General features: G+C 45.4%; 1 protein-coding gene across 2 annotated transcripts in view; it reads right to left on the bottom strand.

Annotated features, from left to right (window-relative positions):
* GALNT17 (polypeptide N-acetylgalactosaminyltransferase 17) overlaps positions 1-24,368 on the bottom strand; it is a 582,348-nt gene that overhangs the window by 290,203 nt on the left and 267,777 nt on the right. For both annotated transcript variants that reach the window (XM_034964282.3, XM_034964284.3), the window contains 2 exons: positions 8,562-8,736; positions 3,447-3,644 (listed from right to left, as the gene is read on the bottom strand). In XM_034964282.3, the coding sequence (XP_034820173.1) occupies positions 3,447-3,644; positions 8,562-8,736 (373 nt within the window). The remainder of the gene's footprint in view (positions 1-3,446; positions 3,645-8,561; positions 8,737-24,368) is intronic.

Below are 24,368 nucleotides of genomic sequence, written 5' to 3' on the forward strand. Positions count from 1 at the left end.
TCTTGAGTCTTTTTAAAGTGCATATTAATCATCTGTTAATGTTACCGTAACTTATGAAATACAAGCTAACTCTTTGCTTAGAACCTTACACACTCAGAGACAATCATTACAGATGTTTGCTGGGCATCCGAAGGCACTCCACTGCAAGCACTTCTTTTTCTCTGTTGACAGCACTTACGGTCACACCCTCATACTGTTATCTGTCCTGGCTGGAGGCCAGTCTCCTGTGTATCAGTGTGAAGACTTGGGAGAAAGTATCTTTCAGCCAACACATGAAACTCACTGTCTGTCAGTCCATCATTTGAGTTTCATCCCTTTGAGATCTGAAGGTCAACATGTCTTCAAGCACTCGCCATTAAAGCTCAAATATCCCTGAAGGCTTAGATTTAGTTAACCTTACACTATTAATATTATTTGCAGATAGCCAAGAATATGGTCCTGAAACACTGCATGATGAACAGTTGGTGTGGGAGCTGAGCCACAAGACAGCTTGAGGAAGTTGTAGACCCAAAAGATTACCTTCTCTGCTGTACAAATTTGCCCATGCTCTACTCAAAGGCAATTTTTCAGCTTTTGGTGTCAGCAGAAAAATAACGAACTTTTCAAAAGCTTACTCTTTTTTTATTATTATTTGTGACAGGGTCTCCTTCTATTGCCCAGGCTGGAGTGCAGTGGAGTGATCACAGGCCACTACAGCCTCGACCTCCTGGGCTCCAGCAACCCTCCTTCCTCAGCTTCCTGGGTAGCTGAGATTACAAGAGCACACCACCACCCCGGCTAATTTTTTTTTTAATTTTATTTCAGTGGAGACACAGTCTGGCTATGTTGCCCAGGCTGGTTTTAAACTCCTGAACTCAGGCGATCCTCCTGCCTTGGCCTCCCGAAGTGCTGAGATTACAGGTGAGGGCCACCGGGCCTGGCTAAACTTTTACTCGTTAATCACAAATGTTTAAACTGAGAAAGAACTTCATGATTATCTGTAAAAAGTCTTCATCCCTACTTCATTATTCCTTCTTGCTATCTTACTTAACACCAACAAGCACACCCCTAAAACTGAGCCCAGGTACACAGGCCTCTCCTGCCTCTCCCTACTTAAGACAGAACCATGATTTTAGAGTCAGTTTGGTCCTCAAGTAGAACTCACATAAAGTACTGAACTATAACTCGGGGATCAGAGGGTTTTCAACCAAGCCCTTTTCCCCAAATAAGGTACCATTCACAGGTTCCAGAGATTAGGATTTCCATATCACATCTGCAAAGTCCTTTTGATATGCAACAGGGGCAGGGAAGTGCTGGGTAGAGAAGGGCAGGGTCCCTGGCAAGGGCTCCACCCTTGGGCCTGTGCCCATGGACCTAAATGAGGACAGGTATTTCTGTTTTCGCACTCAAAAAGTTGCCCTTTGGCCCGCCATACCCTATCCCCCATCCTGTGCCCATAAAAACCCGGGACCATAGTGGGCACAGACACAAGCGGCTGGACCTTGAGAGGAGCAGAACACATGGACAGACACCAGCAGACACCAGCAGGCTAGCAACAACAGAATGTCGTGGATGCTGAGGGGAGTTCGGCCAGGGGTAGTTGGAGGAGAGTCCGGCTGCTGTGCAACCCAACTCCAGGGGAAGACCACCTTCCCACTCCATCCCCTTTCCCGCTCCCCATCCATCTCATTGAGAGCTACCTCCACCACTCAGGAACACCTTGCACTCATTCTCTAAGCCCACATGTGATCTGGTTTTTCTGACACACTAGGGCAAGGACCCAGGATACAGAAAGCCCTCTGTCCTTGTGATAAGGCAGAGGGTCTAAGTAAGCTGATTAACACAAGCTCCCTGCAGATGGCAAAGCTGAAAGAGCACACTGTAACACATGCCCACTGGGGCTTCGGGAGCTGTAAACACTCAATCCTGGAGACCGCCATGGGGTCTGAGCCCCAAAATGCTCCCTGCAACCTACCCGTCTGCATGATTCCCCTAGGGGTTTGAGCAGTGGGGCACTGAAGAAGCAAGCTACACCCCTGTCATATGCCCCGCAAAGGGGATAAGGGAACACTCCCATTTCACTTTTTCCCAAATAAAGGACCATTTACAGGTTCCAGAGATCAGGAACTTGTGAATGGTCCCTTACTGAGGAAAAGAACTTTGCAGATGTCATTAAGTTAAGGATCTCAGGATGGGAGATAATCCTGGATTCTTGTATGGTCCCAGAATGTAATCACAAGAGCCTTTGTAAGTGGGAAGGAAGGAAGCAAAGGAGGAAAAGGTCACGTGATGAAGGATGCCAGAGAGAAAGGGAGATGCGACATAGCCATGAACCGAGGGAGGAGGCAGCTTCTGGAAGCTGGAAAAGGCAAGGAGATGGATCTCCCCAAGAGCCCCCAGAAGGACCAGACCTCCTGACCCAGCCCTCCTGACCCAACCCCTTCTTTATTTTAGTTCCATCAGCTCATTGCAAACTTCCGACCTCAAGAACTGTAGCAGCATCAATCTGTGCTGTTTCAAGTCATTATTTTCATAGTAACTTGTTATAGCAGCAAGAGGAAACTAATATAGCATTGAAATCAACCTATTTCATTCAACCTCCTTGCTTTCTTTTTTTTTCTTCCGAGACAGAGTTTTGCTCTTGTTGCCCAGGCTGGAGTGCAATGGCATGATCTCAGCTCACTGCAACCTCCACCTCCCAGGTTCAAGTGATTCTCCTGTCTCAGCCTCCCAAGTAGCTGGGATTACAGGCACCTGCCACCACGCCCAACTAATTTTTTAAATTTTAGTAGAGAAGGGGTTTCGCCATGTTGGCCAGGCTGATCTCGAACTCCTGACTTCAAGTGATCCACCCACTTTGGCCTCCCACAGTGCTGGGATTACAGGGATGAGCTACCACGCCCGGCCTCAACCTCCTTTCTATTTGAGTTCTGCAACTGGTATGCCTCAAGATATTGATCTCCATATCCCGAGAGGCAGCTGGGTGGGACCCGGGGCAAGAGCCATAAAGAGCTCCCCAACATCCCTCCAGTTCCTCAGAATGCCACACCCCCTTGTCCTTTTCTATATGATCTTGTATCATGAAAAAGAGTGCAAACATGACAACAGTACAAGGCTTCAAGTATAAAATAGCCCCAGAAAAAATAACTTTCAAACTTCACCCTTAAAAGCTCCTGAACGCAGTTCCTCCTATACGAGGAAGAATAAAGAAGTGTGAACATTACTATCAGTTTGAAACTTCTCAGTATCGCCGTTGGAAAGCTGCACTTGAAAACTTTACATAAAGGTGCAAAATGCAACATCCTCCCTCTGCAGGAAAGCTGTGATCCTGAGACAACCGCGGCTCCTGGAGAGCCGTGTGCACACAGCTGCTCGAGCCCAAGGCAGGCTTTCCTGGCCTCTCAGTAGCTCCTTTTTACCCTTGAATTTGGGGGCTCGTTGGCCGCCAGGGCTCACCAGCCACAGACCTGATGGGGAGAGAAGGGTCTCCGGCGTCCCACCAGTCTTTTGGGGGGCTGATGTACATGCACCACAGCTCCCAGCTGTACCCGTGGGCCGAGTTCTCGTACCGCTGCACCTCAAAGTTGTCCTGTTTGATGTTGTCAATGGAGGGGAGGATCACACGCCTCCGGTTTTCCTGGATGCGGGATAGAACCGGCTCAGCCCTGAAACATAGAGAAAGAGACATGAAACCTCTCTTGTCTCCCGTGAGGCACACCTCCCAAGACCACAGGGAATGAACAGCATTTAGCTACTTAAGGCTGGGCTTTGGGAAGGCTGGAACTCAGATGCAAACTGAGGCTCCCAGGGACCTGCCCACGCTGGATCCTGCAGCTTCACTCCTGGGCTGTGAAGCGTGTGAAATCAGCGCACCCCTTTCCCCTTGTTGGAATCACTAGAGTGATGCCTGCTCTGGCCTGAAAAGCCTGGAGCAAGAGGAGTTCAGAACATGGGGTCTCCTTCCCAAGAAAGTGCCAAGTCTCACTTCTCATATTGACGGTGGACTCCATGATTTACATTGCACGACAGTTTTATACAGTGTCATCAGTTTCCCCCCAGGGCACTGACTGCCACCGCTTGTTTTTTCTGCTGGCACTGAATTCCCTTTCCCAAAATAGGTCACTTCTGCCCGGATGGCCTGGTTTTAATACACATTTCACTAGCTTCTCTCTGTGTGTGTGTGTGTGTGTGTGTGTGTGTGTGTGTGTGTGATTATTTCAGTTGTTTTAATTGATGATTTAATTGATTTCTTAAAGGGATCTAATTGAATTGGTTAGCAATAGAAGACTGGAAACTAATTAAATGCAAAGGCAGGCAGAATCCCAGCTTCCTGCTCACTTCCCCAGCTCGAGGCTGCAGCAGGTAATTCGTCAGGAATCTGGCTCCAGGTTCAAGGTGTAGCCTGACTGGCTTAGGAGACAGCAGATGGCCAGACACCTCCACCATCGTGTGTCTCTGAGGCAGGCGCGGGAAGGGATCATTTCCCATATTCGAGAAGGAGAAGATGGCTCTCCTAAGCCAGGGCATTAATCTCCCAGCTTATAACAGAATGCAGGCTTTGGAACAGAGTCAAGCGAAAATCCCATTCCTCTGCATTATCGGGAAGAATAATGAGAACACACAGTCGACAACCCATCTCTTTTCATTTGCAGCTATTGAATTACCTGTTGGCTCATCTCATCTTTCTATTTAAAATGAGCAATAAAATATACCCTGGGCCATTACCTGCTTCCAATACTTCTGCACACACCATATAAGCTGAAGCCAAATGGCACTAATTTTCCAAGGCTTCCAGGCAGGCTTAGGACCATGGCCCCGGCCAAGCCTCCACTCATGAAATTCTCCCCTGGGGATGCCCTTTGCTATTGGCAGAGAGCACAGCCATCTAAGGAGGCTTAGACCAAGTACCATCTCTCCTACCTCTCTCACCACCTGGTCCCAAGACCAAGTACCACCTCCCACACCTCTCTCACCACCTGGTCCCAAGACCAAGTACCACCTCCCACACCTCTCTCACCACCTGGTTCCAAGACCAAGTACCACCTCTCCCGTGGGAGTTCTTCCTCTCAACTCTTAGATCATTTTCCCCACCTTATTCAAGTCACAATGACTGTGCGGCTGCCTTTGCTAATCATCTCTGAACACGAATTATTTTTCCTTATGAGCTAATGATAGTTGATCTTTATTAAGCACTTACTAGTGCTAGGGGCCATTCGAAATATTTCACATGTGCTGACTAATGCAACCCCCAAGATAATCGTATGAGGTAGATACAATGATCAGCATTATATAAATGAGGATACTGAGGACCAGGGAGGTTAAGTAGCTTGCCCCAGGTTATACAGCCAACTGGTGGTAGAACGAGGTTTCTAACCTAGCTGGTCTGGTTCATGTCTTAATTCTGAAGCTCCACTACCTCTTTGATGAACCATGATGAACCCCACACAAGTCCAGATCATGCATTAGAAGCATTCAGTTCAGCCCATCCATCAGCAGCAAAAGAGTCACTGAGTATGGAGGCAGAAGACCTTGGTTCCAATGATATTTCTTTTTTTTCTTTTTGAGACGGAGTTTCACTCGTCTCTCAGGCTATAGTGCAATGGCATGATCTCAGCTCACTGCAACTTCCGCCTCCCAGGTTCAAGCGATTCTCCTGCCTCAGCCTCCTGAGTAGCTGGGATTACAGGCACCTGTATTTGTATTTTTAGTAGAGACAGGGTTTCGCCATGTTGGCTAGGCTGGTCTCGAACTCCTGACTTCAGGTGATCCACCCGCCTCAGCCTCCCAAAGTGCTGAGAGGTGTAAGCCACCATGCCTGGTCCCACTGATATTTCTGCGGCTGAGAAGTTTGATCTTACTGTCTACTAGACAATGTATGGCGATTCCCAATAATTTGCTCCCTCCTCCCTGGGGATGTCCTGCCTATTACCAGGTGGCCTGCAATGCTTCCTTAGAGAAGCACACTCCTTCCCCCAGTCTCCAATTCCCATTAAACTTGGACATGTGAATTGGTTTGCCAATGGGATGTGAGCAAAAGTGACGGTGTCACATCAGAGCAGAAACAGCCATTTCGAAGTTCAGCCACTGTTCTTTTCCCTGAGCCACAAAGATGGGATGTCCTAGACAGGAGGATTCCTTGACTCTCAGAACACAGAGGAGAAATCAAGCACAGCCACAGCCAGACAACCGCAGCTGATGTGCCATGCAGACAAGAGAGAAACATGTATCGTTGTAAGTCACTGTGACTGGAGACTTTTATTGCAGTAGAACCTGGTAAAAGTTGAGACACACTGTCTACCTTGTAATGAAGAACTGCCAAGGGGTTTTAATTCAGAGAGGGTTCTATGCCACCCGGGTAGAAGTGTGGAAAATGAGTCTGAATGGCAAAGACTAAAGTCACAGACATCAGTGAGAATTAGATGATAGGTGGATTTGATTAGGTAGACTAGAATTAGACTGTAGACTTGAGGGCAGATACCAAACCTGCCGGATTTTGAACCCCAGCTTAGTGTCCAACTGCCCCAGTTTGTGCAGTACTCTTCCAGCCTTACCAATGAAAGTCCTGAGAAATCACTCAGTGCCAAACTCCAAACCTAGAACAGCACCAGGGATATGGTAGGCATCTAGCAAGTATCTGCCAAAAGAATGAGTTCCAGCAGTGACTGCATTGGTTTAGGTGAATGTCAAGGAAGAACCAAGCTGGGAGAGTGGTGGTCAAGATAGAGAGAAAGAGGGAGACAGGAGAAATGGCAGACAAAACTGGCTGGAGGTGGAGGTTGACAGGATGAGTAACATGATGGCAAGGGGAAAATCAAGGGAAAGGGACATGTGTCGGGGCCATGTCCTTTCAGTTTTGAAAGGAAAGAAACGAGGAGGCAATGATGCCAAGGAAAAGACAAGGTATGCCAGGCCTGAGGCTGTAACGGAACATTCGCCTGCATCTTTTTCAGAAGGCTTCCATTATGGCTCAGTGCTTCTCAAACTGGAGCATGCATCAGAGTCCTCTGAAGGGCTGATTACATCAGATCGCCGGATCTCACCTGCACAGCTTCTGATTTCAGGGGACTGGGTGGAGCCCAGGAATTTGCATTTCCGACAAGTTCTCAGATTCTGCGGATGCTGTGGGTCAGGGCACCACACTTTGGGAATGATTATTACTAGAGATAAACAGCTCTGGAGCTCAGGAGAGAGATGAGGGCTGAAGACATGCAGCTGGGTGTCACCAGGGTTTGATGACAGCAAAAAACTGGGAGGGAAAATTGGCGGCCGAGATGGCAACAGACCCCAGCATGCACTTGAAGGGATCAGTGTTATCAGTGGCCCTGGGTTTCTTACGTGGTCACATGCATAAACATTGTCTTTTTATCCTGCCATTAAAAGGATTCTAGAGGTTGTTGCAAATGAAGAAGAACAGACATTTTAATGTTAATTAGTGATGGGATATTGGTTCTTCAAATCTAGTACAGTGAACAACACTTACTCAAGACGGCCTCAATGAGTGTAAATAAACATATTTGTGAAATACAAGACTCTGCTTCTTACTAATTAAGCAACCCAGGGTACAGGTTATTTAACCTCTAACTTGATGGATCATTGGTTACTTAGCAACAATTATCTGACCACGCTTTAAAACTGGAAAGTCCTATTCCAATTTTAACATGATTTTGGCATTTTTGTGGCCTCACTCTTTGAGCATCCAAAATCTTCTACTCCCCGTACACTCAACCAATTTCTCACACTCTGTTCTTTTCACCTGGAAAAATATCAGGGCCTATCTGCAGAAAATGCGCTTCACCTTCCTCTGAATGATGTGAAAGATAATCCCATACATTCTGGGGAGCTTTACCTGGGTAGTCAGAATTATAACTATATCTCTTTTCTCACAATGACAGTCAACCATCCTTCCCTGCAAAGAGAGCAGCAAAGAAGGAAAAGAGAACAAGAAAAATATGACTGTCTTGTACCATTTGCAAGGATTCTGTTGAGTTTTATCTAATTGATACACCGTTTTCTTTTTTTCTTTTTTTTTTTTTTGAGATGGAGTCTCTCTCTGTCACCCAGGCTGGAGTGCAGTGGCGTGATCTACGCTCACTGCAACCTTGGCATCCCAAGTTCAAGCGATTCTCCTGCCTCAGCCTCCCGAGTAGCCAAGACTACAGGCGTGCTCCACCATGCCAGGTTAATTTCTGTATTTTTAGTAGAGACAGGGTCTCACCATGTTGCCCAGGCTGGTCTCAAACTCCTGACCTCAAATGATCCACCCACCTTGGGCTCCTGAAGTGTAGGGATTACAGGCGCAAGCCACCATGCCCAGCCTGATACAACATTTTCACTGGGGATTTTGATGACAATGATGATGATGATGATGTCAATGATAGTGAACTGAACAGACGGCAGGCAAATTTCTCCCTGCTCCCTAGCTTTATCCCAGACAATGGTCTCACTTTCTTCTTCGACGAGTGTCTCTCTAGTCTCCCAGTGCCACTACAGGTAACAGGTGAAATGTCCCACCTCCCAGATTCCAGCCCCTCTCAACCACAATGCAGGTCTTGAGCACCCCCGAGTTTCAGCTCATGACCTACCAGCCAGCGGTGAATTCCACGTGGGCATCAAAGAAGCCAGTGACCTGCCCGGTGGCCACCTTCCAGCCCTCAATGCGAGCGCGGATCAGGCCTTCCCTCTTCTGATTTCTCACCACCTTCACCAGCCCGGGGTAGCGTTTGTGGACATACTCCTCCAGGGGGACCTTCAGCTCCTCTGCAAATGACAAAAATGCAAGAAGGTCTATAAACATGTCATTTCAAATTTGCATCTAACCCACTGCAATGCCCACAGATCTTCAGGGAGTTCAAAGATCTCAAAAAAAATTGCATGTTAGTAATTCTGGCAGAAAAGAAAATCTCATCAGTCTAGGAGTCAGAAGACATCTCTGATGCATTCACCCAGGACAGCTATCTTCTGACAGTTTGCAATCCGTACAGCGGGATGGGAACCAGGCCTGGCTTTTATATCCCGGCTGCTATGAGCCGGCAGACGTCCTTCAAGATTCCTTCTCTTAGTGGCCCTTCCTCCAAACTTGGCCAGAATCCTTGTCCTTGTTCTCCTGCCACCCCATGGGTCTGTCTGGTTTATCAAATTCTATATGGGCTTTTCCATCTGCACACAGACTCGTTCTTATAGTACGTGCCTTGGGATGCAACATAAGTCTTTGCTCAGTAGTAGAAATGCTACCTTGGAGGCAGAACTAATGCTACCGGGGATTGAATACCCTCCCTTCTGCAACAAGCAGGTGGCAAAGTGCTTCATTTCTATGAGCTAATTTTATCCTTGCAGAAACCCTAGGAGGTTGCTAGATTAATTTCATTAATTAACTAAATTAATTCTATTTTGCAAATGAAGACATAATCTTAGGGAGGCTAACCTGTTCCAAGGTCACATATGGGCTAACGGGAGAGCTGAAACACAACTCAACTGAATCTAACTCTATAGACATAAAGACTGATACTTGGCTGAGTGCAGTGTTGTGCACCTGTACTTCCGGCTACTCGGGAGGCCAAAGCAGAAGAATCACTTGAACTCAGGAGGCTGCAGTGAGCTATAGTTACACTACTGCACTCCATTCTGGGCAACAGAGAAAGACCTGGTGTCTAATTTTAAGAATAAATAAAAATAAAGGCATTTTAAAAAAAAAGAGTGATACTTTGTGTGCATAAAAATCACCAGGTATAGGGAGGAAAAGGAGGGGCTAACAGGGAGGGGATTCTTAGATACTTGCACTCCAGGTACATGTCCTGCATGGGTGCTGGGGGACTCAGGGACATGTCACTAAAGGCCACAGGTCATGGAATGCTACAAGGGGAATCCTGCCTTCTGACCAGGGTTGGCTTGTGACTGCAGGAATCTCTGTAAGTTCAGGGAGAATATTCTGAATGCTGAGCGCTGGGCACCATGCCAGGAGTTCTGGAGGCACTGTTACCTCTTAGCTGCCACGTGACCTGCGACTTAGTCGTGGCTCTTCCCAGGAAGAGGATGTCAGCTCCTGGCTACATCACTCACCACATCCGGGTATCAAATGAGTTCCTCATTTGTTAAGAAGTTGCGAGACTTCAGGGAAGATATATGGGTAGGGATTGGCAAGGTTGGCAAAAGAAAGTGTGGGTCATTACCACTGGCCTTCTCACATCTAAAGAGCTTTGGGAGGTATTAAAGGAGTAAAAGGATAAGGCCTAATCATTTGGTACTAGCCTTATGGCTGCTAAGACTAAAGGAAAAGCTATATAGAAAGCACTCAATATGCATTCAATAAATGGTAAATCTAATAATAATTGACTTATAATTATTAATGTTGATCAATTACATAACTTCCTATGAACAACAGCTTGTCTTTCTAACTAGCCAATATCATTTTTATTTTTATTTATTTTTACGTTTTGAGACGGAGTTTCTCTTTCGTTGCCCAGGCTGAAATGCAGTGGCGCGATCTCAGCTCACTGCAACCTCCACCTCCTGGGTTCATGTGATTCTCCTGCCTCAGCCTCCCGAGTAGCTGGTACTACAGGCATGTGTCACCACAGCCGGCTAATTTTGTATTTTTAGTAGAGATGGGGTTTCGCCATGTTGGTCAGGCTGGTCTCGAACTCCTGGCCTCAGGTGATCCACCCACCTCAGCCTCCCAAAGTGCTGGGATTACAGGCATGAGCCACTGTGCCTGGCCACCAAAATGATTTATAAAGTCTAGGGCCTACTGTATAGCAGTAGACACCATTATCACTCTTACAACGTACAGGGATACACTGTTCCAAACAACAGTGTGTGGAAACATCAAGGCAGATGCCACCTCCAATGATCAGGGTTTAAGAACAAGTGACACTGAGCAGGCTTCCTTCCCAGTACCTGCAGTGTGATTCTGGACTTTATAAGATACTGAGTTGTGCTCTGGCCTGTGCTCAAAGACAATTCAGACACAAGTGCTCCCTCAAGATGCTTACAATCGAGTTAAGGAGATGAGATACGTTTAAAAATTATAGGAAGGAGCACTTTGGGAGGCCAAGGCAGGTGCATCACCCGAGATCAGGAGTTTGAGACCAGCCTGGCCACCATGGAGAAACCCTGTCTCTTCTAAAAAAAAAAATACAAAAAATAATAGCTGGGCATGGTGGCGGGTGCCTGTAATCCCAGCTACTCGGGAGGCTGAGGCAGGAGAATTGCTTGAACCTGGGAGGCGGAGGTTGCAGTGAGGCGAGATCGCACCACTGCACTCCAGCCTGGGAAACAAGGGCGAAACTCTGCCTAAAAAATAAAATAAAATAAAAACAAATTATAATATTCAATATTATAAGGTAAATGAGGCTAATGGCCCCCACTCGCCCAAAAAAAATGGTCACGGAGGAAGAGTGCTGTGAGGAGTCACAGACAGAGAAACTGTTTTGGCTGGGAGCATTAATGGAAAAAGTTGTTTAAGTTATGCAGAAGATCTGGACGTGAGCTCTCACTATTCTAAAATACCACACCAAAAAACACCTAAGTGAAAAATTGGATCTACTTAGATGACAGTATCATGAGCATCAAAGTTTCAGTCTAGGAAACTGGGAAGATGCCATTGATTTATTTTATTTTTATTTTATTTTCCTTTTCAGATGGAAGCTCGCTCAGCCACCCAGGCTGGAGTACAGTGGCGTGACCTCAGCTCACTGCAACCTCCACTTCCTGGGTTCAAACAGTTCTCCTGCCTCAGCCTCCCAAGTAGCTGGGACTACAGGTGCCTGCCACCATGCCCGGCTCATTTTTGTATTTTTAGTGGAGACAGAATTTTGCTATGTTGGCCCTGCTGGTCTCGAACTCCTGGCCTCAAGTGATCCCCCTACCTCAGCCTCTTAAAGTGCTAGGATTACAGGCGTGAGCCACCACACTTAGCCAGATAGGATTGATTTAAAAAGAGAAAAAGAAGAGAAGAGAAGAACAAGTTGATGAGTTTCTCTGAGGACAGGTTGAGGGGGCCAGAGGACATTCTGGGGTAGGCAGTTGAACCACGACAATGGTCTGGAGGTGAGAAAACAGGGCAGAGGTGTCAGGCACTGAGTGATAAGAGATGATGTCCTAACATGGAGAAACCCCGTCTCTATTAAAAATACAAAAACTAGCCGGGTGTGGTGGCGGGCATATGTAATCCCAGCCTCTCAGCGGGGCTGAGGCAGGAGAATCGCATGATCCTGGTGGGGCGGAAGTTGCAGTGAGCCGAGATTGCTCCACTGCTCTCAAGCCTCAGCAACAGAGCGAGACTCCGTCTCAAAAAAAAAAAAAAAGGAGATGATGGCCTAGGAGAGAGGGTGACAGTTCCAGGAAATGCAGGGAAGAAGACTTAGAACCACACGTTGTGGAACACATGTATTTAGGAGGCAGGAAGAAGGGCTAGTGAGCAATCATGGCTCACTGCAGCCTCGACCTCCCGGGCTCAAGCAATCCTCCTGCCTCAGCCTCCCAAGCAGCTGGAACTAAAGGCATGCACCACCATGCCCAGCTAATGTCTTTTATTTTGTACAGGGCTGGATAGAGAATGTAGAAGGAAGAAGGGCTGGAGAAGCCATACTCAAGGCGGTACAGACGGGACTCCAAGGAGGAAATGCAGTTCTCAAACCTGAGAGCCCAAGAGCATCATCTGCAGGTGTTGAAACAGAGTCCAGCACTTTACAGGATAATGCTCCTATGACACCAGTTCCGAAGCATTATCCTGTGAAGTGTTTGGCAGAGTTTCTGGAAGAGGGATATGTGCATTCATTTTATAAATATTTAAAGGAGCCTCTGTGGGTGAGAAGGACAGAGTCCCTGTCCTCCAAAAGCTGCTCAACCTCCAGGGTCAGGAAAGTCAAATGCATTAGAGAAAATGCGAGCTGAGAATGGCCCGTTGATCAAGACAAACAGAAGGCCCCTGATGGTACCAGTGAGAAAAAAGAAATCCCTGCAGATGCAGCTGTCTCCTGCAGGGGCAGGGTCAATACAAGGAGAACTGGATGAGTGGGACATCTCAAGAGGGACTTCCAGGAAGCCTGGCTCTGGTGGAACACATCTGAGACAGCCTAAGAGCATTAGGGTGTTGAGATTTGAAAATGGAGAGAAACCGAAGAAGAGGCGGGGTGCAAGAGCCCAAATTCACCTTAAAGTGAATGAGTCTATAAATTAGCCAAGTAAAACAAGGCCCCCAGGCTCCCATGGAAGCACACAAATCCCCAACCTGACACTGGTTAGAAAGTCACCCCCTTGGCCAGGCACGGTGGCTCATTCCTATAATCCCAGCCCTTTGGGAGGCTTAGACAAGCAGATCACTTGAGCTCAGGAGTTCGAGACCAGCCTAGCCACATGGTGTGACCCTATCTCTACTAAAAATACAAAAATTAGCCAGGCATGGTGGCACATGCCTGTAACTCCAGCTACTCGAGAGGCTGGGGTGGAAGAATCGCTTGAACCCAGGAGGCAGGGGTTGCAGTGAGCTGAGATTGTGCCACTGCACTCCAGTCTGGGTGACAGAGCGAGACTCTCTCAAAAAAGAAAAAAAAAGAAAGTCACCCCCTCACCTAAGATCCTTTATCACCCTTAACAGATGAAACCATTCTAGGACATTATAAGAACACTAAGAAAAACATCTTACTTTCTTTTTTCCTCACAAAAAACTCAGAGAAGAAAACAGAAACTCATTTCTGCAAAAATAAATGCAGAAACTCATTCCGACAAAAATAAATGTTATAAAATCCAATACAAAATTGGCCAAGTGCCATTTGGGAACCATTGTATTTTTTAAGATTTTGATAAACAGCATTTGAGGAGGTTGAGGGGGAGAAGCGAACACTGCCTGTGATCAGGAAGGACTGGAGAGGGAGGTATGCATACCTGCTCCTTAACAATAAAACAAACACATGTCATCCAGGCTCATGGAGCATAAATTGGCAAAAAGAAAGCTACAAAACAGTAAGAACTAAAGCAAAGAACATTACAGAATTCTGTCTCAATCCCGCACTTTCCGTGATATGACAGAATAAACTATCGGTACCATCCCTGGGCTCAGAGCCCTGCTCAGGAGCAAGTATTGACCCAGTAGACTTGAAATTGCCCCTATACACTTTATAAAATTAATCAGGAGGCTGGGTGTGATGGCTCACACCTATAATCCCAGCACTTTGGGAGGCCAAGGTGGGTGGATCACCTGAGGTCAGGAGTTCAAGACCAGCCTGGCCAACGTGGTGAAACCCCGTCTCTACTAAAAATATAAAAATTAGCCTGGCTTTGTGGCACACGCCTGTAATCTCAGCTATTCAGGAGCCTGAGGTGGGAGAATCGCTTGAACCTGGGAGGTGGAGGTTGCAGTGAGCCAAGATCATGCCACTGCACTATAGCCTGGGCAATAGAGTGAGACTCTGTCTCAAAAAAAAAAAAAATCAGGAAAGAAGTGAGGGGAAAATTAAAATAAACCAAGCGTGCAGCAAATTCAGCATTAATCATTAGTCTCTGACCTGTTTCATCATAGTTTCTTAGTGCCTATTGTCCTAGAATGACTAGGACAATAGACCCTGTTACAAGATTACAGTCCCCTTTAACTGCTCTATAGATAACAACTTGAACATTATAAAATATTAAGTTTTCCCTTTGAGATATTCTTTCATGTCCTGCATACCAATGAAACTGCTGACATCAGCTGGTCTGAAGGACCCCAGAAGAAGCTGACTCACCAAAGAACGCAGTTTCCACATCTTGATAATTTCATCCCCTTTACCCTGATCAATGAATGACCTTGATTCTCCAGCCTCTCACCTTCCATGATCCCCTTCAAAGCCCCAGCCCAGAAATCGTTGGGGAGGTGGATTTGAGGATCTCTTCCTGTCTCCTCACTTGGCTACCCTATATTCATGAAACTCTTTCTCTGTTGCAAATCCTGCTGTCTCAGCACAATTGGTCTGTTACTGCACAGTGGACATACGAACCTGGTGGTCCTAAAACAGACTCAGCTCCACCTGCTTCCAGAACCAATGCAAAAGTGTCAGTGCTTGGGATTTTTATGTATACTTGGGAAGTGGCCACCCAGTCCAGGACTTGGCCAAGTCTGCACATCCACAATGGTGGGCAACCTGACCTCTCAACCCTCACACAGTTGTTAAGCCTTGATGATGAAACTTACTGAATATTTCAATTGCCCTTCAGAGTATGGAGATTCAGGAGAATCTGTCTAAGCTTAGATGAGTGAGTGTTCCTCTACCTTTAACCTGCATCCGAATCACCAGTAAGTCTGAGGTGGCCCAAGAACTTGTATTTCTTACAAGCTTCAAATGGGGAGCTGCTGCATCAACTGGTCTGCTAAGTGCATATTGGGTGGCTCTGGCTTAGCATTTACCCCCCTGCCTAACTCCATCTGGGATGAATTAGACCCTGAGTGTGGGCCAGAGCTTACTCCAACTGAGTTGACATTCCAGAATCCCAGTGTTGCCCTGTCCATCTCCACTTTCCCCACTGCCTACGACCTACTTGTCCTGCCTCATCTAAAAAACTGAACCCCTTGGAAGTGACTTTGGCCTACATGGTGAGGGTTTGGCATGCCATTTCCAAAACTGGAATCTTTTAAAATATAGATATATTTAAATGTGTGTGTGAGTGTGTGTGTGTGTATGTGCATATATATGTATGTGTGTATATATATACACATGTACACATATACAGTATATATATATATAATACATATAAATACATATATACATACATACATGCATACACACACACATATACAGAGACAGAGACAGAGACAGGGTCTGGCCTTGTTGCCCAGGCTGGAGTGAAGTGGTGCAATCACGGCTCACTACAGCCTCGACCTCCTGAGCTCAAGCGATCCTCCTGCCTCAGCCTCCTGAGTACCTGGAACTACCTGCACACACCACCATGCCCAACTAATTTATTTTATTTTGTATAGATGAGGTCTCGCTATGTTACCCAGGCTGGTTTCAAACTCCTGGCGTCAAGCAATCCCTCCCCCGCTCCCCACTTTGGCCTCCCAAAGCTCTGGAATTATGGGTGTGAGCCACCAAGCTTGGCTCCAATACTGGGATCCTGATGGCTGGCCACCTCTGCGTGGGGCAATCTCACAATTAGGTCAGTCCCTGGACAAGGATCCCATATGGTCCTGCCTTCTGCTTTCATTCCCTGTTCCTGCTACCACTGCTACTAATGCCACAATTCTATCAACACTCCTTCTGACACCATCAACTCCCATTGCCACCACTGCCACGCTTATCACCAACACCTCTCCCCGCCAGCAGCTGCTGAGGTTTGGGCATGCTGCTCACTGTGAATGCATGGGTTGTGACAGCTGGGGACGAGAACATAGCACATATGGCACGTTCCAATTAAGAAACAAAATAGAATGAAAATGCCTGCCAGTATTCCCAGAGTGAGAATCACTGGGGACCTTATGAAAATGCAGGTTCCAAGGCTCCTTTCTTGGTATCCCTAATTCAGTGGGCCTTAGTGGAACTGGCCAGCACCCCCAGGTCGTTCTCACGCAAACCCCAAACCTCTGAAAAGCACTGGTTCACTTTTTTCATTGTTTTTACCATGTTTAAAATGTTTTGACCATTTTACAATATACAATTCACTGGCATTAAGTACATTCGCAATGTTGTGCAACTATCACCACTATCTAGAACTTTTTCATCACCCCAAACATAAACCCCATACCCATTGAGCAGCTGCTCCCCATCTCCCCTTTCCCAACCCCTGGTGACCACTAACATGCTTTCTGCCCCTATAAATTTGCCTAATACACATGGTTCATGAAAATGGAGTCGTAAAATATGTGGTCTTTTATGTCTGTTAATTTTGACGGTGCAGAAGAGGTGATTTTATGTTGTGTGTAATTTTGTTTTGTTTTGTTTTGTTTTGAGAGAGGGTCTCATTCTGTTACCCAGGCTGGAAAGCAGTGGCCGGATCATAGCTCACTGCAGCTTCCAACTCCTGGGCTCAAGTGATCCTCCTGCCTCAGCTTCCTGAGTAGCTGGGACTACAAGGATGCACCACCATGTCCGGCTAATTTTATTTATTTTTTGAAGAGACAGGGTTTTACCATGTTGCTGAGGCTGGTCTTGAACTCTGGACTCAAGTGATGCTCCTGCCTTAGCCTCCCAAAGTGCTGGGATTACACGAATAAGCCACCATGCCTGGACCGTGTGTGTGAATTTAAAACCCTTGACCTTGCTGAAGGTCTGATTCATATTCTGTGGCCAGGGGGTTCTTCCAACCCCCATGCTGGTAATTGATGGACTGCAGGCTTGCTCCTAAAGCCCAGTCTGGTCAGCTGGCCTGCCCCTCCCCTGGGTTCCTCCTAGGCCACCTTCTCCCTGGGCACATCTCTGCTCCTAGCTTGTTCCATGGGTTTCCAAGTCTACCTCTGTCTGGAAACATTTGGTGAGACACTTAGATAAGACTCCTCATCCTGATGGGACTTGAGTTCCTGAGCTCTTCAAGACTGGATGTGGAGAGAATCCAGCCCCTGCATGGTGACCATACCCTGGGCCCTCCCAGATGCCGGCCTTTCTCTCCACCTCAATGGAAACTTCCAGTTCTCTGTGCTTAGGGATTTATGACAGAGATCACAGTGAAAAAATGGTCTTCAACGCAGAGTTTGGCACAGACATTAGTCAGGACACTTGACATTTCTGCATCATCTCTTTTTTTCTTTTTTTCAGAGAGATTTCAATATTTTATATATGTAAGAATTAGCTTTGATGCCCTAGAAAGAACATAAAACACAGACTGAAAACACTTGGGTATCAGCTACTTGGGAAACTGAAGTGGGAGCCCAGCTTGAGGTAGAGGTTGCAGTGAGCGGTGATTGCACCACTGCACTCCAGCCTGGGTGACAGAGTAAGATGCGATCTCAAAAAAAAAAACCACCTGGAAATACAGGTGCGCCTGAGAATACCTTTATGCCTGAAATAACCAATCAGCTAAATGTATAAAAGCAGCCCTACAAAGACTATTTTAAAATATTTTAAAAATATTATTAGACAAAGTTTTAAAATATTATCTTTAAAAATGAATGAAAAGATGGTGGAGCGGGGAGAAACTCAGTTGCATATTCTGCTCATGCAACCTAGGGGGTTTCTTATCTGTCCAATGGAGACAGCAAATCCCAGAAATGAACCTGGGTTTTGTGGGACCTGAAATTTACACAATTTGAGGCATTCTCTTTGAGAAACATTTTAAAAGCTTACTTTTGTAAGTTCTCCAAAAATGCATGACATGTAAACACACAACAAGGGGCCATCAGATGACCTCGAAGGGCACCCGTGCAAGTAAGGGGCCCAATGCGGAAGCTTTGTTAGTTTCTCAGTGAGAATACCAACTGGGGAGGCAGATTCCACCAATGCCAGAGTTCCTTTTCTGCTGACAATCACTATTTTTCAAACATTTCAAATACTATGCTTGTCTGTATCTATAATGAAATATTTATATCCCCAAATTGCTAACCAAGCTCACTAAAAATGTCAGCTAATCAGGAAACACTCCAGAACACTAGTCAGCCAAATTAGATCTCCTTTGGTAATTTAACCAGTGAATGGGCTGTCTTGGAAACTCATAACATTCCACAACATTTGTCTTCATACTTACCGGGTCCTTATTAAGAGCCACATGCTGTTGGCCTACAGCAATTCCTTCATACCTCTTAAAGACTCTGTGAGGTAAAGGCATGATCGACCCCACTTTACAGATGAGAAAACGGAAGCACAGAGCGTGTGCTATGTTCTGAATGTCTGTGTTCCCTCAAAATTCATATGTTAAATGCCAATCAATGCCTCAATGGGGTGGTATTAAGAGGGCAAGTGTTTGGGAGCTGATTAGGTCAGGAGGACTCTACCCTCATGAATGGGATGAGTGTCCTTACAAAAGAGGCCCCAGGGAGCTGGTTCACCACTTACAAGACATAGAAACACATAGAGAGACATCTATGAGGACTAGGCCCTCACCAGACACTGACTTTGGACTTCCCAGCCCCCTGAATTGTGAGCAATACATTTCACTGTTTATAAATTACCCAGTCTAAGGCATTTTTGTTTAACTTTGTTATTTTTTATTTTTATGGATACAAAGTAGTTACGGTATTATTTCTGGGACTGCAGGCATGCACCACTATGCCTGGCTAATATTTTATTATTATTATTTTTTGTAGACATGGGGTCTTGTTATGTTGCTCAGGCTGGTCTCAAACTCCCAGCCTCAAGTGATCTTCCCACCTCAGCCTCCCAAAGTGCTGGGATTATAAGCATGAGCCACAATGCCTAACCTGAGGTACTTCTTATAGCAGTCCCCAAATGGACTAAGACAGAGGGCCAGCAACTCTCCCTAGGTCACACCATTTGTAAGTGGCATGCCTACATGCATCACCATTGTTACCTCTGATTCCTGTAAATGTGATGTTGTGAAATCTCAAGTCATTTGTCTGCTAATACAAAGCTGCTGTGGCCTGGCCTGGGCTTGTCCTGAGAGCTGGCTCCCTCAAGTAGCTTGGAAGCACCCACACTTCTGATTACAGACTAATTATCAGTGTGTACAATCTTATTCCACTGCACATGGTTGCATGAGGACCAAATGTGAGTGCAAAGCACCAGTATGATGATCCCATTTTCTTCTGAATCTGCAGCCATCAGCACCAGTTTCAGAGAGTGAAGATAAAGGATTAGGGCTGTAACCATGAGTGGAAAGTTGGTCAGGCTGCAGGATGGGAGCAGCAGGCTCTGGACTTGAGGCAGGCGCCTCCTTTTTCTAGGCTGCCTTCTGCTGACTGTGGTCAGTGCTCTGCAGAGAAGAGGCCTAAGGGCTGATGAAGAGGTTTCAAAAGAGTGGGCATCCAGGGAACCTTTTGGGCCTCCAACTCTTCTAAACAATACAATGAAGCTCTGAAGAAGCCTCAGGGATACAGGAGCCACATATATGGTGATACACACACACCCCACCCCAGCCTTGCCACTATGGCATGGGCCCATCTGTCTCTGAAATCCTGGGCTTGAAGAATAGCCATGGTGAGGAACCAAGCATCTAAAACTGCAAGATGAAATAACCCAGGAGGTGGCTGCATTGCATATTTTATTCTCTGAGCATCTCTCAGCTTTGCAGACTTAAATAATGCACTTGCTGACTATGGGCTGGAGCAAAAATGAGGCAAGAGTGAGAAACTTCAGAAAGAATGAGAGAGATTAAAGAGGGAAGCTTTTGCTGTGTATGAAAGCATTTTGAGGGTGATTCCATAGTGAGATCAAAGCAAGGACAAAAAGGACAAAAGAAAGCAAAAGACGAAAAGAAAAGCAAAGAGATGTGAGGTGCAAAATACCAAAGTGTTAAACCAAATATATCACACTGAGTTGTGCATTCATGAGGGGCACTTTGTAAAGGAAAGCCATCTCAGCTTCCAATTCCTTTGTTGAGAAATTCCTCTCTACTGCTTCTTCCATTTACATTTTACCTTTTAGAAAATAAATACGAGTAGCCCAAACCTACAAGGAAACATCATAGTACGCATAAGCTATAGGCTATCCAGGTGAGAGCTCCAAGTTGTCTCCCCAATTTAAAAGAGCATTCCCCTATCTTACCCCATCAAACGCATTTGAAAGTCTGGCATTTGCAGCTGATTCTAATAATAACACGTGAATTTCAGCAATCAAATTTGTCTACAGGCTAGGCTGTGTTTTTCTTTCATTATGTTCTTATTTACGGTGATATTGATTCCAAATGCTCAGAAGCTGGCGAATCTCTTCCTTGAAATAGCAAAAGTCACAGTCATTAAAGAGAGAGCAAAACAGAACACAAGAAATGTAAAGCCCTGGGGAGAACAGGGTTACACGCTGGCGCTTGGTCACTTCTTCCTCGAGTTTTCTTTAAACGCGTTTGGCAGCCGGGAGTGGAATAACTGAGGTGAGGCATCCGGCCAGTTCATCCTTATCTAGCATTCTGGGGTGCTCCATATTCAGGACCCTGAAGTTTCCAAGGTCAAAGGCAGTGTGAATCCTATGCGCAAACGAAATGCTCATGCCTGCTTACAGGAAATGTCCACGTTAAGCTACTAATGCATCATACGAGTGTTCTATCAATAGCAGCTCTTATTAGCATCCAAAAGGGCTGCAGAACCTAACATGTTTCTTCTAGCTAGCGGAGACTATTGAGCTATATAACATCAGAGCAGATGTGGACTGGAATGGCACTGTAGCACATTCCAGCTGAACATCAGCTCTGCTAATACCAAACCACCTGACATTCCCACACTTCTCAATTATCGGGGCTAAAAAGCCAATGTACCAAAGCCAATTTCTTAGTTGTGACAGTATCCTAGAGTTTTGCAAGATGTTACCACTGGGAGAAACTGAGCGAAGGCTACATGGAATTTCCTGTTCATCTTTGCAACTTTCTGTGAACCTATAATTAGTTTGAACTAAAAAGGGTTTTGTTGTTGTTCTTCTTGTTTTTAAAAGCCAGTTAGTGGCTGAAGCTTTAGCTGGGGTTTTCACACACTATTGCTTGTGTAAAGATACACACTCTCCTCATTCTTTCCTCCCTGGGGCCTAAAAAAACACAAAGAGAAATGTAAATGCACAACCTAGTTAGGATTACAGACCCACATAGCAAATGCTGTCACATTGCTATGATCTGGTTGGGGGCAAAAACAAGTATTCTTACTGATTAGGAAGGCTCTTTACAGGCAGGGGGGAAGGCAGGTGATGTTCAAATAAAGAGAGCCTGGCCAAGCATGGAGCTGTGTGATAACAAGTTGTCTCTCGGCTATTTCACTCAGAGCCTCAGCGACACAGGAAGAATGTTATCTCTTGGAAACACAAGACTTCTCCCATCTCTGCAATTATAAACCAAGAAGAAAAGCAAACAATGCCAGTGTGACTTCTCCAAAATCCCTTTTGGAAGTGCAGAGGGTATAACCTTCCACTCCAAAAAGTTTTCAGCCATCTTGCTTTCAACCTTTGAATACAACCAACCAAGACAAGATGTTGATCAGATATGCTTGTCGTACAGGGAAGTATTAGTGACAAGATGTACAACTGTCCAAATCATCAAGAAACTCAAATGATGGTGATGGGAGATAGGCAATTTCTGACATCTAAACCAAAATAACTGTAGCATTCAAGCCAAAATATGTACAATGTGAAATGCAAAAGCTTCCAGAACAATTCCAGAAGTGGGGAAAAAAATCTCTGCACATGTGCAATTGAAATTAACCTATTCAGCAATTACTGTAATTTAGCTGTGGGCTAGATCCTGGGATTACGGCACAGAGCAAGCTATCGGTCTTACCATCAAGTGTCTTACCACTTAGAGATAGGCAGATAAATGAATGCAATTCAGTATGGTTTCCCAGTGTGGATGATACGCAAGTTGAATACCGATGAATGAACTGGAGTTAGCAAATCAAATAATGTCATGAGCACACTCAACAGTACCCTTTATGATACTGTTAGGACTTGCACTATGTGCCTTGCCAAGTATTACCTCTAAACCTCACAATGAAAACCCTAATGAAAGCTACTATTACCCCAACTTACACAAGGTCAGAAAAGTTAAGTGCCTTGGCCAAGACCACATAGCTAAAGTTTGGGCTGGGATTTTATTCCTCTCTTTCCTCCCCATGCTCTTGCTTTAGAACAGCAGTCCCCAACCTTTTTGGCACCAGGAACAACTTTGGTGGAAGACCATTTTTCCATGGACAGAGCAGAGGGATGGTTTCAGGATGATTCAAGTGCATTACATTTATTGTGCACTTTACTTCTATTATTATTACATTGTAATACACAGTGAAGTAATTCTACAACTCACCATAATGTAGAATCAGTGGGAGCCCTGAGCTTGTTTTTCTACAACTAGGTGATCCCATCTGGGGGTGCTGGGACACAGCGACAGATCATAGGCGTTAGATTCTCATAAGGAGCATGCAACCTAGATTCCTCACATGCGCAGTTCACAATAGGGTTCATGCCTCTGTAAGAATTTAATGCCACTGCTGATCTGAGAGGAGATGAAGCTCAGGTGGTAACGTGAGCAATGGGGAGTGGCTGTAAATACAGACGAACTTTTGCTCCCTCACCCGCCTCTCAGCTCCTGCTGTGCGGCCTAGTCCCTAACAGGCCATGGACCAGTTTATGGCCCGGGGGGTTGGGGACCCCTGCTTTACAACAAAGGAGGTAACAAGGTAAATTTAAAAAGTGAAGTATTAATAAGACATATAAAAGAGTATTGAGGGCCAGGCATGGTGGCTCACGCCTGTAATCCCAGCACTTTGGGAGGCCAAGGTGGGCAGATCATCTGAGGTCAGGAGTTCGAGACCAGCCTGGCCAACATGGTGAATCACCATCTGTACTAAAAATATTAAAATTAGCCAGGTGTGGTGGTGGGCACCTGTAATTGCAGCTACTCGGGAGGCTGAGGCAGAAGAATCGCTTGAACCTGGGAGGTGGGAGGTTGCAGTGAGCTGAGATTGCACCACTGCACTCCAGCTAAGGCAACAGAGCAAGAACCTGTCTCAGAAAAAAAAGAAAGAAAAAGAAAAAGAAAAGAGTATTGAGGACACTAATTGTAAAAACAAAGAAGCTTCTCATAGTAGTTTAAGGAAAACTTTATGGCTAAAGTTACAACTCACCTAAGTTTTAAAGGCACAGTAAATTTCCATAGGATGTTGGAACTTGATAAATCCAAAAAGTGAAGTCCATTGCCTTCCCAAACCTGTGATTCTTAATTCTTAGCATATCCCATTCTTAATGAGAAGCACCAATACCCATCTTGTCACCTCAGCAGGGACCCTGGGGGTCCTCTTTGACTCCTGCCTCCTCTTTATAACCAATCAGTCATCATGTGATTCAGCTTCATTGTTTCCAAATATTAAATAATTCAGCAGATAAAAACAGTGAATTTCATACCGGTGGTTAAAGGACTTACTATTAAATTGAGATAACCATATTTTGGGACAGAGTCTCTGTGTTAAAAAATTCTTACACTTTATATAAAAATATTTCCTCTGTCTGGAATTTATTTTGGAAAGAAACATTTACTCATAAAAATAGTTGTCGATATTTGTATAGTCTAGGCATAATGAATCACATTCTTAAGACTTTGGTATCAAAAAGAAAAGACTGATGGATTTGACTATATAATGTAAAATTTATACTTGCCAAAAAAGATTATGAATGAATTAAAGTGAGAAGCAAAAGTTGAGAGAAATGCCTGCAAAGTGATGTAAAAAAGGTTTGTTTAATATATAAAAAGTTCTTGATATACACCATGGAATACTATGAAGCCATAAAAAAAAAGAGCTCATGTCTTGCAAGGACACAGATGAAGCTGGAAACCATCATTCTGAGCAAACT

Source organism: Pan paniscus, chromosome 6 (assembly GCF_029289425.2).
Source record: "Pan paniscus chromosome 6, NHGRI_mPanPan1-v2.0_pri, whole genome shotgun sequence".
In the NCBI taxonomy this organism is placed as follows: domain Eukaryota; kingdom Metazoa; phylum Chordata; class Mammalia; order Primates; family Hominidae; genus Pan; species Pan paniscus.